This window comes from Triplophysa rosa, linkage group LG18 (assembly GCF_024868665.1).
Source record: "Triplophysa rosa linkage group LG18, Trosa_1v2, whole genome shotgun sequence".
Classification (NCBI taxonomy): domain Eukaryota; kingdom Metazoa; phylum Chordata; class Actinopteri; order Cypriniformes; family Nemacheilidae; genus Triplophysa; species Triplophysa rosa.
The window spans coordinates 1,702,164-1,716,678 of NC_079907.1; the positions used below are offsets into that span (position 1 = coordinate 1,702,164).

The 14,515-nt window shown below is 38.6% G+C and overlaps 1 protein-coding gene across 2 annotated transcripts in view; it reads left to right on the forward strand.

Annotated features, from left to right (window-relative positions):
- The first annotated feature begins 326 nt into the window (after positions 1 to 326).
- The window catches only part of dock1 (dedicator of cytokinesis 1), a 187,637-nt gene continuing 173,448 nt past the window's right edge, over positions 327 to 14,515 (forward strand). For both annotated transcript variants that reach the window (XM_057359090.1, XM_057359091.1), the window contains exon 1: positions 327 to 519. In XM_057359090.1, coding sequence (XP_057215073.1) covers positions 471 to 519 — 49 coding nt within the window. In that variant the 5' untranslated portion in view covers positions 327 to 470. The remainder of the gene's footprint in view (positions 520 to 14,515) is intronic.

Here is a 14,515-nt window from a genome sequence, read left to right on the forward strand (position 1 = left end):
CAAAACTAGTTTTCCCCAAAATAACAAATACCATTATATACAAGTACAACACAATGTTTTTAAAACATACAACATTTTTTTCTATATCGTTTGTTTCTATATTATTTATTATTTTCTCAATTATTTCTATTAATCTTTCTGCCGTTTACAGTTCGTTATGATGATTGAAAAAAGTTTTATTAAGTTGCACATTTTTATTTCTGTAACAACAACAGCTATGACGTTTTGGTGGTTACCATGGTACAAGTTTTGTGGTATGGACAGTCCCGCTGTCTCTGCTGTCCCACATGACAAAAAGTTTTCAGTCTCAATCTCCCCCTCGCGGTTCACGAGTTCAGTGATGATGGAAAATGGCGGCTAGATGAGTCTCTGCACTCCTACAGGGAAAACAAATACTCTGGGAAAAACTCTGGACATACTGCAGGAATAAACACAACAACACTTTGCCGCCTGTCGGATAACTTCCATCAATGAGAATGTCACGCTGGGTGCCCACGAAGAAGGAAAAATACGGTGTTGGTGAGTAAAGAAGTAAACTTGCCTGAACTATAAACGCGAGCGCTTTCAGTCCCAATACAAGTTATGGGACAAACGGTGGATAAGAGTTCTTTTTCGCATTCCGACTTACTTTGCTGTTTAGGATTATTTCAGGAGCTGTTGATCGGACTTTTTGGTGTTTGTGAAGGATTTGTTTGTTACAGATTTGTGTTTGTATGTGTTCAGTGACAGAGACGCGCCTTGTTTCCAGTGTTTCCTGCGCGGCGGGCCTGAATGGATGATGGCACGGATACATTGTTACTTTGTTACTGACGCGCTGATACTTTAAAAAAAACATCTTTCCGCGCTACTTTGTAACAACTTTTCGAGCTTGACCTGTTCGCGCGACGCGCGACATTTGCGGCAGCTTTCTTTCGCTTCATTTTGTTTATATAAACAAATCAGTTTTGTCATGCTTCTATAGGGGATTTATTTGTTACGGTCAGTGACGTCGGAACAAATATAAAGTGCATAACAACACCTATTTTCGTAACGGTATAACGTTAAATCTCTTAAACTCCTTTACCCACCCATTCCAGTTTTAAAATATACAAGTATGGATGACCAGTATAATATAATATTCACCCTGTTCTGTGTTGACTGTAATTTCTTTGAACAATTCATAAGCCTCCCACACAGGTACATTGATCTCTACGGATGATAGAATAATATTTCAGGCAATATTTTGCCGTTTGGGGATTACATAATCAATAGTCACTGTACTTTAAACAACTTGGTAGTGAATAATTAAAATGTTATATATATACGTTATTTTCAATCATTCACTAATAAGTGTTGTTTGTATAGTATTCATTTAATGAGTATTTGTTTCTATGTTCCATAAGTTAAATATATAAGGTTTTTATCCACCACCGTTATGTTTTCTATGTAGTGGCAATTGAATATACCATTTAATAAACTTATTTATTCATATGCATTATAATATCCTGCGAGTGTTTACATAAATGTTTATCAAACACATCAGCGTGGCTCAGTTAAGGAAGGTTGACATATTTCTCTCCAGACATTTCTTCCTTCTCGTATGTAGTCATAGATTAGATTCCTGACATGCTATTCATGCAGGTCCCTTCGGATTCCTCCGGTTGGAGTTCACAACGCAATATTAGTCATCATGTCATTGCTGTGGTTGCTTTTGGTGAGATGTTTCCTTTAACAGCTGTGGTAGTGTTTAGCAGGAGCTCGTTTAAAAAGTCCTTGAGAGAGAGTTCAGAAAAGATTTTTGGGGCAAATGGAGTCTTGTTCTGTCCTCAAATGCAGAAGAACTTTATGGGTTGTATTTAATGTAGAATCGGTAAAATCTTTCGTTGGCAGCGGGCCATAAGTCTAGCTCATAACTCATGTTTTATCTGCTCTCCTCGACGGAGGCAGACCCGAAATATCTCCTGCCTATTCTTCAGCGTACCTCCGAGTGTTCTGAAATGATGAATCATGTCGGATAGGAACTTCTGCTCGGTGTACAGCAGGAGGAGAGAAAGAATGTGGTTAACATATTGTGTTTGTGTCTGAATAGATGCTCGCCGAGTCTGTTTGTGTATCTCTCAGTACTTGTTTGGTTGGTTCCGCTCGAAGCTCAAAGGCGTATGAGGTGATGTGTAGAAATGTCAGGTTTCTGCAGTGTGTATTTTTACCCCGGGGTTGTTGAATTATGCTCTGTGATGTTGAAATAGATTTGCTTCAGGTATAATTTACATTCCGAGTCTGAGACTGAAGTGAAACTCTTCATATGGGAGGTAAATGGGGAATGTTATGGGGAATAGGATCTACATTTTATAATATCTTGCATACATGATTCTTCAGATCTATTAAACAGTTTGTTTCACTGATTGTTTTGTAATGGGTTAATTTTCATGTATCAGGTCTGAATTCACACACTCACGTCTGACTCTCTGAATGAGTAAGTCTTGAGGCTTTTGAGGAAGTGTTGACTGACAGAGGTGTGCTGTAAGACTAACCAAAGCAACATTAATGGCCTTTGTGGGTGTAGGTTGTTAGATTCGTTGAAGTTTATGCAAAAATGTACGAATGAGATCGTACGAATTCATGCGAATTCGCAACTTTGTAAAATAGTTTAATAGTTGTTTTGAGATTGGCACTTGTAGCACGGCTAGGATGATATATCCTGGAATTGTTTATGCTCAGTTTCTCAATGAATTACGGTTCAATGCCGCCACATCCGAAAGCCAGAGGGCGCTCTCGTGCAGAAACTCCAAATATGGGACGCAGAAAAGATCGATTTACACACGCAGTTCCAGAAAATGCCAATAGCTGCATCTGAATTCGCTCACTTGTTCACTCATTCAGTATTCCCTATATCGCGAATGCTAAATAGTCCTCTATATGGGGAAGAAGTGAATGAAAATGAGTGAACAATTTCGGACACTGACGTCTGACAGTACTGTCGCGGACATTCGTCATAACGCTTATATTACACATGTGCGGCTTCATGGATTGTTTTGTAAAATGGTAAAGTTCATTTTTACATTATTTGTCACGTTTATTGTATCAGTTTTTAATACAGAGAACAAAGCAAATGTTTGCCACGTTTATTTACTTTTACATTTATTACGTTTAATAAAATGACTTAATATATTTAAAATAAAACACTGCTATATATAACATTCATTTTATCTGTTTATTCTCAAAAAGTAGAAAATAACTGTCAACAAGAACAAACACAAGTGTATAAACGTACATTCGTGGCATTAACGGTCACTCTAATTGCGGTTGATTCGCATTGTATCATGGGAAATATGAGTGAGCGAGTGTACACTCAAAATCAGAATGCATTGTGTGTAAAAACTGGTGAACAAATGTAGGGAATGAGTTGTTTACTCAGAATTCCGACAACACACTACAAAATGGCGGACACCCTGTATAGTGCACTATATAGGAGATATGGGGTGAATTCAGACACAGATAATGGTCATATTCTATTGCTGTTCTTCAAACCTTTTCAGGTTTTTTCATGATATTAAAGTATATTTATAATGATGGTGTGTGACGAGTGTTGTTTAGTCCTGCCGCCACCTACTGCGACTAATTAAACAAACAACTGAAGCTATTTCTTTTCTATACACATTTATCATACACTTATGCCCGGTTTCACAGACACGACTTAGCTTAAGCCAGGACTATGCCTTAGTTGATTTAAGATATTTATGTCGCTTTTATAAAAATGCCTTAGAAGAATACATTACTGGTGTGCATCTCGAGACAAAACAATGGCACTGATATATTTTAAGATGTTTCTGGGCAAGTTATAATCAGTTAAAACAGGTCACACATTCATTTTAGTCTGGGACTAGCCGTAAGCCTTGTCTGTGAAACCAAGCCTTAAAGTGATATTAAGCTTTTTAATCATTAACACTCTTTTAAAAGTTCAATATCACGTTTAAAGTGTTATTTTTGCGTGTGATCTCCTTTATTGCGCTACACCAAATAAATAAAAAACTGCAATGCTCATATTCGTGCAGTATGTTTACAAAAGTGGGCTGCCGTAACACTGTGGCATCTACGAATTATACAGTCGCATTATAGCGCTGTTGTTTAAGATCGGAAGATCGGCTGTGTATAACATTACGAGGCAATCCTGCAACTCTGTTTGCAGACATTAGTGCACATTACGTGACAGAGAATGGCGGGTGACGCGATAGACAACTAGTTGTCCAGTACGATTCCGTTCACATTGCAGGGCTTCTCCGCAAATGCGGTTGTGAGTCCTGAAAATTTACAGGTGTGAGTTCAGTTACAGAATACAGTTGTCACACCCGTAAATAACAGAACTGCGTGTGAACACAACCGTATTAAAGACACAAATATAGGACTGACAACCGTATTCTGGTACGGTTATACATTAGCTGAACTTTGTCTGTTTTACGCATTATCATTTTTAACGAACCACATTATAAATGCGTCGTCAGATTTAAGATGAGCCAAGCACGTTGGACCGCGTGCCGAACCGTTGGTGGAGAACCGTGCGGTTCAATTTTTTACCGAGAACCGTTACACCACTAATATCATCGCAGTCCTGCCTTGTAGTGCATATCAGGTCAAAACCCTCAATAAAGCTTTTCAAAGGCTGAATTAATATCAGTTTTCTTTGTAGATTGCGCTTTACTGAGGGATTTCTTTTGAAGCCGAGAAAACCTCAACCAATCTGAAGTTTAGGTCAGAGACGCTATTACAACATCTCTGTCACAACACTCATACATGAAGTTGTGGGACATACAAGATTGTGAAATTAGTAAAGTTTCGTAGTTTGTTTTATCATGAACAAATGATATTATAGGGTTAGTAGGGTGATTTATATGATGAAGTTTTGGTGTATCGGGGGGAAGGTAAACAGTGACTACAGAGGTTTAACATGCGAACCAGTGGTTTGAATTAGATCTGGGAAAAGCTGTCAGGTCTGAACTTAGAAAGGAAACTCAGTCCTGAGTTTGTTTGTTTGTTTGTCCGCTGTGATGTGGAGGTTGTAACCTGTAGGCAAAAGGCCGAGTTGAACTTCCTGCAGTGAGCATTCCACACATTTTTGGAATATTTGTGTTCTTTCTTTCTTTCTTTCTTTCTTTCTTTCTTTCTTTCTTTCTTTCTTTCTTTCTTTCTTTCTTTCTTTCTTTCTTTCTTTCTTTGTGTTAAATATGATGCATATTCTTCAGCAAGAGGGAAACATCACGTTCGAGTCCTTCTTATCCCTTTTGAAGAGAATCTGAAGTATTGTGCTGTAAATAAAGCACCATTAACATGCCGTAATACATGGAGGGATTATTTGAGACTTTGGAGAGAAGGATGAAAGATTTATTTTCATTGTCTCATTGTTTATTCTGTCCACTGAAACTTTACAAAGCAACAGCGAAAAGGTTTCTCTTTCTGTGTATGAATGATTTATATTATTATGGCACCTGGAGGTAAATCAATCCAACTCTGTGAAACAAGAAGCGAAGAATTAGAGTTGCACACTATAAAAAAAATTGTGATAAATTGCACAAACTTGTGGCTAGTGCTTTGCGTCAGATGCTAGGATGTTGTGAATGGTTCCCAGGGCAGTGTGTAGATGTGTCCTTTAAAGGTGTTATGCTGTTGTTAGGGCGTGCTGGGTGGTTGCTAGGCACTCCAGATCGGTTGCTATGGCATTGCTATCCACTTCTGGGTTTTAGTGGTTGCCATGCAGCCATGTTATGGAGCCACAAAGAAATGTCTTAATGGTTTTTCTTTGTGCATTTTATTTCATTTTCTTAAAAGAGTAGAAAAGTGACCTGAGAAGGTGATACACGTTGCCCACCCGCCTACCGATTACATCCCTTGTACACCGCGGTACCGACCCCACCATCATTTTTAATTTTTATAGTAATAAATCACTTAGTTTAGTCCAAGACGAAACTACAGTTGCGCTACAAGTGTCGCGGCAAAGATAAGCAGCAAGTCACAGTCAGATTTTATTCATATTTATTTTATTCATCTGATTCTGAGGAGAGTGCTGACTGACAGGACGATGGCGGAGGCTTTTTTGGCAAAGAACATGTAGTAGAATATGTAAGCACTGTTATCAAGAGTCGATTCCTTTCTTATTCCTTTCTTATTCATTTAACATAAATGTTTTTTGTTTCTTATTCCCTTATTTGTTTGTTATTTATTTTTTTGTTGCACAATGTGTGCCGTGATTACTCGTTTTGTTAAGATAGGCAACTTATCTAACGTAAATGTTTTTTATATTTGTTTCTTATTTATTTTTTGCTTGATGCGTGCTGTGATTATTCGATTTGTACGGTCTGCAAATGTTATTGTACTTTTTTAAATTGTTTTGTGTGTTTTTATTAAGAAAGATATTGAACCCGCCATTATTTCAAGCAATTTCCGTTCCCGAATTACCGCTATAAAACTGAAAGTAAAATACGTCATGCGCAGGGCCGCATCTTCGACCACCCCACAGCAAACCCCCACCCTCGGTGTCACCGGTACAACTGGTGTTTTTACATGTCGATTAACCAGTGTGAAAATTACATCACCGCAACATCCCTAGTGTATATGTGCATTGATTCTAACAGATTAAAGTCCCGTTCAGATTGCCCGCGAAACATTCGGTGCGTATGTTCGTCGCGATAACATTCTAGAACAAAAACAATAGATTCTTATGAAGCCTTTCATATAGACCGTGAATATCCGCAGGGTGAAAATGCGAAGGTTTTTTTTCGTCTAGTGCAACGAATCTTTCCCCATTCGCAAAGCGAAGAAACGGACCGTCCAATAAGAATCAAGCATTTTATGTCACGCACCTAGAGCCACGGAGGGCACACGGGGGCGCTAAAGGCTCAGAAAGCTTGTGAGAGAATGGATGTCGAGTTGTTACTGTTGTTGGTGTCAGAACAGACAGAACTTTTTGAAAAAAGTCACAGCTCAACTCAACTCAACTTTATTTATATAGCGCTTTTTACTATTTCATTGTTACAAAGCAGCTGTACATGAGACATATTGACTATAAGCAAAACAATTAAAGTTATACCTGTAAAAACAAGAAAAAGATGAAAACACAGAAGACAGACATACAAAACACTCCACACACACAATATGCACACGTACTAACACACATACACGTAGACACACGCACGCACGCACGCACACACGCACACACACACACACACACACACACACACACACACAGACAAGCACGCACACACATTTAAGATAAAGGAGAGAGAAGCACAGGTCAAATATAACAGACTATAAATTCCTATATGCAATATTAATTAAGTAAAACTTTAAAATTCTAATTCTAAAGCAGCCCCCCCGGCCAGGCAAATAGTGCAAAACAGTATGCAAACAGTGGCGAGGAACCCAAAACTCTAATGGAGAAAAAACTCTCAGGAGAACCCAGGCCCAACCAGGGGATTCCAGTTCCCCTCTGGCAAAAGCTGCTGCCTCTGCACAAGCTCAACAGTGCTTGCACAACAAGGCTAAATAAAAATAAATAAACTTACTAATAAGGTAAATTATAGATTTAAGATTATCATTAATAATCTAATAGCATTTGAAATTTTGTAGTGAAGACAGGTCTAGTTGCCGCGTCTTTCTTTATCCAGCTCTATCATCTCAGCTGTGGTCAGGTCACCGCTTCCCATTCTCCGCTCTACCATCAGGTCTGGCCATGAACTGTGTCGCTCTGTCTCATTCTTCCTTTGGAAGCCATGATCGTCTGTGTCTGCCCTTCTCTATGGCCAGACTGTGATCACTGAGGCTGTATTTGGGCAGGTCTCTGTTTTACTTCTCGAGCAGTGTAGAGATAATCTTCACACTGTCTCTCTCTCTCTTTCATTAAAATGGTATTAAAATAAAGTGCTAGGTGAAAGCATTTTTTTCTCACACAGCCTGACTGTAGACATGTTTACTTTGAAGTGGTGTATTCTTGTGCTTACTGCAGGGGCAGGCAGGTTTGCTCTACACAATACTTTGGCTCTCCAGATAAGGAACTGCCGCTTCCTTTGGCTTCTGTAGTGAGAACTGCAGCTGGCCTAAAGACAGTCGCTCTGTTTCCACACACACGCACACACACGCACACGCACGCACGCACGCACGCACGCACGCACGCACGCACGCACACACACACAGGGCTCATCATTTCTCAGTATCTCCTGTGTGTTCTGATTAGGATCAACCACAGGCTGCCCTGAGTTTAGACTGTAAACTGTGTCAGATATGTTTGGGTGGGTGTGGAATTTTAATTCAGTCACAAATGTGATGCAGAATTTGTTACTTTGTTACTTTATTTTGTTACTTTTTTACGGGAGTGCCTGTATTGAATGTTGACTTCTGTGTTTTAATTATAGGTGACTATTTTAAATGCATACTCAAGTTAAACAATCTTATTGTAAAAAGAGAATGAATTTAAAGGTCAACTGTGTGCATTTTAGCAGCATCTAGCGGTGCGGTAGCGAATTGCAACCAACGGCTCACTCCACCCCTCACCCGTCCCTTTTAAAGAACTATGGCGGCTGACACTGAACAAACATGTTTTTATGTTTTCGCTTCTTTGCCGAAGGAGATCATGTATTTACGAAACGCGTTCTATAGAGCAGATTGTCCATTAAGGGCTACTGTAGAAACAACATGATGAATACCATGGAAGGTGATCTGAGGTGTATGTAGATAGAACTAGCTCATTTTGAGATAATAAAAACATAACACTTTATTATGTAAGCTCTTTACACATCCAAAGACAAAGTTATGTATATTATATTGCTTTTCTGTCAATAGATCCTCCTTATGCTGGATTCACACGAGCAGCGGAATTTAAGCCGATTTGGCTGCCGCTGCCGTTCACAAAAAAATAAAACATTTTTATCTTCAGCTGTGCATGCCGCAAAGAGCCGTGCCTGTGGAAGTTGCGGGATATTGGATGCACGAGCACCGCTTGTGCACCACCTCCTCTCCGCCAACGAAGCGGCCCGCGTTTTGCCGTTTACTGCATGTTTCCCTTTGAAAATGAACTGGATAGACGCGACTGCCGTGTACCGTGTGAATCCACCATTAGTCTCACACATTGCAGCTTTAATGAGCCAAATAGATATGTGAGAAGAAAATAGATATTTAAGGCGATAAAGCTGTACATTAGTTGTTTAGTAGAATGCTGTTTATCTCTACATTTTCAGCTTATTTACATGCATTGTGTTTTGAAAGTTGTTGACATGAAATGTTGGGTTGGGTAAGATATGGACATTTTCTAGATTCATTAAAACCATCAGTTGGGGTTAGGGCTGTCACGATTATTAAATAATCGTCTCATCGTGATTGTTTGTCCTCATCGCGATGGATTCAGATTATCGCAATTATTGCACATCTCTATAGAAGACACTAGGGGGAGCTGTAGTGCATCTGCATATTGCATATTTTATTGTATATATTGTAACTAAAGCATGGTAATACTTGTCAAATGTACAACCAAAACACAATCACTTTAAAAAAAAACTAATGCATATACCATAAAAATAACCTGCAGTACAGTTTAATATTATTTCAGCGTGAAAACCAGTCTACCAAAATCTCATTAACATAGAAGTAAACTTTTATTGTAGTCTTGCAAGTGAGAAAAAACAGACTAGAAGCTTTTCTATGACTGATAGTATTTTAATGGTGGCTTCAATTCACACCTGATCAATTTACTTCATTTACAAGTATTCAGTGTTAAGCCTAAACCTTAAATATATGACCCAATTTATTCTGACGTATTTCCAAGAAAAAAAACATAGTCTTATATTCAGAACAATATGGTCGTTTCAAAGCTGAATAAAAAATGTATGAGAATTAAATGTCAAAGCTCTAAAACAGACAATTAATCGTCATAATCGCAATGATTTATTAGACAATTAATCGTCAGCCAAATTTCATAATCGTGACAGCCCTAGTTGGGGTTGTTAATATTCAATCCAGCCAGCGTTTCTATAGGTAGGCCTATGTATCCCCAGCATTATTGTACCTTGGCAAACTATTTTTGGTACTTTGTTGTTTGTCGACTCTTGATCCACTCTAAACCATCTCTTGTAGCTTGGCAAACTACAGTTTAAAAGTAGCATCTCCAACAGCTTCGTGTTGTGCAGGAAAGATCCTGTGATGTCACACATCCTTAAAGGAAATTTCCGTGAGCATTTAACAATACAAAAACACTTACACAGCGCTCTTGAGAGTGACAAATCTATTTACAGATGTGCATTCCACTCATCCCTTTATTTCATATTTTATTTTATTTGCAAAAGTATGGTAAGATGTGGAGCAGTGAGGTTTCAGTCTCTTCCTCTTCTCATTTCCTCTCCGCTTGCTCTTCTGAAGGTCGGCTTTGTCTATTCATTGAATTCTGTGAGTCTCTCATGTCAGAAGCCACTGAACACACCTGCCTGCCAGCGACAGATTTCAAAAGAACCCTGCCTGAATGTTCCCAAATCCTCGTCCTGGTCAGATAAGTTCCCGTCTATCACAGGTAGAGCGTTGTCAACGCTAAATGTGAGTTTCTGGATGGTGTTGCAAAAGTAATCCTTTATTTTTGTCTCTTTAAAGTTGCGCCGCTCTCGCTGCCAGTGGTGGATTAGTTTCCCAGGGAGACGTTTCAGTAATTCTTAATAGATTTCCGACATGAATGTTGAATAATCTGAGAATTAGGAAGTGGAGTTATGGGATATTATGAGCTTTGGTCTGAGAATGAGATAACTGGATTTCTGGAAATGCTCCGGGGCTTAGGGTGCAGTAATATTGCTTTCATTTAAAATCTCTCCCATTAAAATCCTTCTCAATACAGGTGTGTTGATCCAATAAAAGTGGGTAATGTTGTTCAGTCACATTGGGGAGATATTGAGGTCACTCGGAACATAACGCCACAAAGTTTGCAGAGCAAGGTGAACCTGATAAAACACAGTGTTGACTGTATTGACTTCATTTTTGTCTTCGTGGACTTCCTCTGTTTTATTTGGGGCTTAATGTGGTTGTGATGTAGACTATTTCTGCTGTCGTTACTGTTTGTTTGCTTTGCTGATATTGTTCCGTGTTCAGGCCTGTTTACACCATGAGAACGAAAAGATAACTATATTTATAACTATACTAGCATCCACATTATGTTTATTCTGTATCTACATTCTGCAGTTTCTCAGTTTAAAGGGACACTCCACCCAAACATGAAAATTCTGTCATCGTTTACTTGCCCTCAAGTTGTTCCAAACACAAAGATTTTTGGAAGAATGTTAACAACTGGGACATCATTGACCACCATCGTAGAAAAAAAAAAAGATTGTTTAGTTCTGTCGAAAAAGACATGAAACGAGTTAAATGAGAGACAGTCAATCTTTGTCTTTGTTTCGGTGTTCTCATTAATTTAACATGCTGACAGGGATTGTTTGTGTATTGATCGTTTTGATTTGAAGGCTTCTGTCGTCCTGCAGGTGTCTGATGTGCTGTCTCTTCTAGACAGATGGTTGATGGTGACTGTGAAATGAAAGGTCATTGCCCTGCTGGACAAAACCCACACAAGTGTTCATACAGACCATCAGTGACAGATGGACACATACGAGCATCATCTCTGTCTGCCATGTTTCACACACGCTCCCATCAGATGAGCTGCTTCGGATGATCAGACGGAGCCGTGTTAAACATCAGATCAGACATAAAAGTGAAAAAGTCTTTTGGCAGCCAGTGTTTTAAAAACCTGCAAATGTTCACATTAGCAGTAAGAAGTGGGAGAGAACAGATGGTTTGGGTTTATTACATTTGTTCTTTTGCTGCCGGGTCAGTTTTAACAGAAAATGTGGTTTGTTGTGATGTTAAACTAGTTTGGAATCTGGGTGGTCGCCTCTCTTAAACAGGGCGAGGTATTTGTGGGTTGCGACATGCCAGTATGTTTACATGTGGTTTACTTAAAAGTTGTTCACACAAACCAGTGACTGAAGCTTTTGATTTTAGGTCTGTAAGCATTATGTCTGAGCACTCGGGCTGACTGAGTCTGATATTTTTGTCCTTTTTACATCTATTGTTTGTTTTGTCATCATGGTTGTCAAATCTACACAACGTTAATGAAGTTTTTGCTCTACCTGCAGAATATCTTTGCCTTCGTCATGAACGCTGTGCATGGCTTTGTGTTGACTCGGCGTTTCACAGAGTAAAAGAAAGTCATTCAGCTTTGGAATGGGTGCACAAATGATGAGAATTTATGTTTTGGTAAATTATTCTTTCGGTATGGTGATTTTCATGTAATGCTTTTCTCACAGAACAGTGATGCTGTTCATGTGTCCCTTTGGGGCACTTGATGATGTAAAAGGACAGGCAGCATCTTCGAGCCCGTCAGACAGCGACACGCCAGTAATTGTCATTTATGACATGGCTTTAAAAATGCGGTGTGCTGGTGTCTTCAGGACTGACAGAGATGAATGACTCTTCGTTTGGCTTCAGAACTGTACTGTTCTCATGTACCTGTCTAAAAGAGAGAAAGCTAAGCATTCAGTGCTGTAATTAAGCTTTTATTGGGATTTTTTTGAGAGAGTGTCTGCTTTGTGTAGATGACCTGAGAGACGGTCTGTCTGCTGTCAGCTGGCATTAGATCAGACGCTCGTGTGTGTCTGAGAGAACTGGGTGATGTCCACTCATTCATTATTTATTCATACTCATTTATTCTCCCACATTTTGTTCACAATGGAAGTCAATGGCGTCAGTCTTGTTTTGTTTTGTCAAAATATCTGCTTTTGCGTTCTGCAGGAGAAAGTCATTCTGGTTTGAAATGACACGGGGGTGAGAAAATGATGACTGTTTTGATGAAATACATTTTTGGGTAAACTATCGCTTAAAGGGATACAAAAATTCTTTTGAAAACAAAGAAAGATATTTGGAAGAAAGTTAGCAACTGAGATTTTTCTTTCATCATTGACTACAGTTGGTAAACACAAAATTAGATATTTGGAAGAATTTAGGAAAGCAAACAGTTCTGGGTCACCTTTGACTACCATTTTAACTTTTCCTATATGGTTGTCAATGATTCTTTACTTTGTAACTTTGTATAGCCTTCCTAAGAATAATCACCTAATTGTGTTCCTCCTTGTTTTGTCCACTTTGACCAAAATCATCTAAATAACTAAATGGAAACATATGAAATGAGATTTGAAAGCCATGATGGAGAGAAAGAGCGATGTTCACTTGTAATATTTTAATGTTGGTCTGTTCTTCCCATAATGCTTATGATTTTAATAGGGATGTAACGATTCACTCAGCTCACGATGCGATGCGATTCACGATTCTGATCTCACGATGCGATTTATTCACGATTTACTCACGATTTATTTTGAAAAAATGAGTTGAAACCAATTAGAAATGAACAACGTCCCTTGCATTATTTCTTAAATGCTTCACGTTTCTTTGTATGATAAAATAATGTTTTATTTCAAATAACAAAACTAAACTGCAATTTTATAACAAATTAATAATAGAAAAAGTCTCTTTAATATAAACAAACTAATACTGTCTGTGCTTTTCTTGGATATTTTTGCATTTAAGAAATATCAGCATCCACGTTTAGGTTTGCAGTGAAAATAGCGGCCCCTGCTGTTCAAAAATGTATTGCGATTCAGTTCCAGCCTCAACCGATTTGAATCGTCGCTCATTATAACCGATTTTCAACCGGCTCACGGTGAATCGTTACATCCCTAGATTTTAATATAGATTTGAATTGAAGCACGATGTATGGGAAAGTGTAAATTGGTCACTCACTTGCTGTTTACTTGCTGTCTACTTTTGTGTTCCTAAGAAGTTATCGGCTTTGGTCTATAGAGGGTTTCATTGGACGCACACGCCTGGCCCAAAGTTAACTTCCAGTATGTGTTCGGTTATAAACAACAGTTTATTTATTTTTAATTTATATGAATATTATTTCATATCAATAGTCTATTGTATATTAATTGTTTTAAATTAAATTAAAACTACTCAAAAGTTATTGATTCTTTGCATCTACCGGCAGTTAAGTTTGGGTCACATAGCATTTGTTTATGTTGGCGCCGCTGAAACAGTTTATATGAGGGAAGTAAAATTACACAATTGTCATATTTGGATGAACAGGGTCCGTCCGCGCGTATTATTTTTCGTATTATACATGAATAATTATTCCACCCGTTACATCAAATATTAGCGGTTTACTCTGACGGGTGATGATTTTGACACCATTCCGCCGAACAATGCTTCATGAGAGGAAAAAAACTTGTACTTTTAGCTAGGGATGGGCGATATTATATCGTTTGCGATATACCGGTAGAAATTCCCCACACGATAGGAATTAGTCTTCCCGCGATATAAACGATAAATTCTAGTTGATGACGTCATCCCCTCTCTTTGTAGATATCTTTGTGAGACCCATTCACAGCTCACATGTGAAGTGAAAACGGGTATAGCGGAGGGCGGACGTGAAGCTGAGAAAGAGTTTGCACTAAAGCTCTAAATCTCGTTT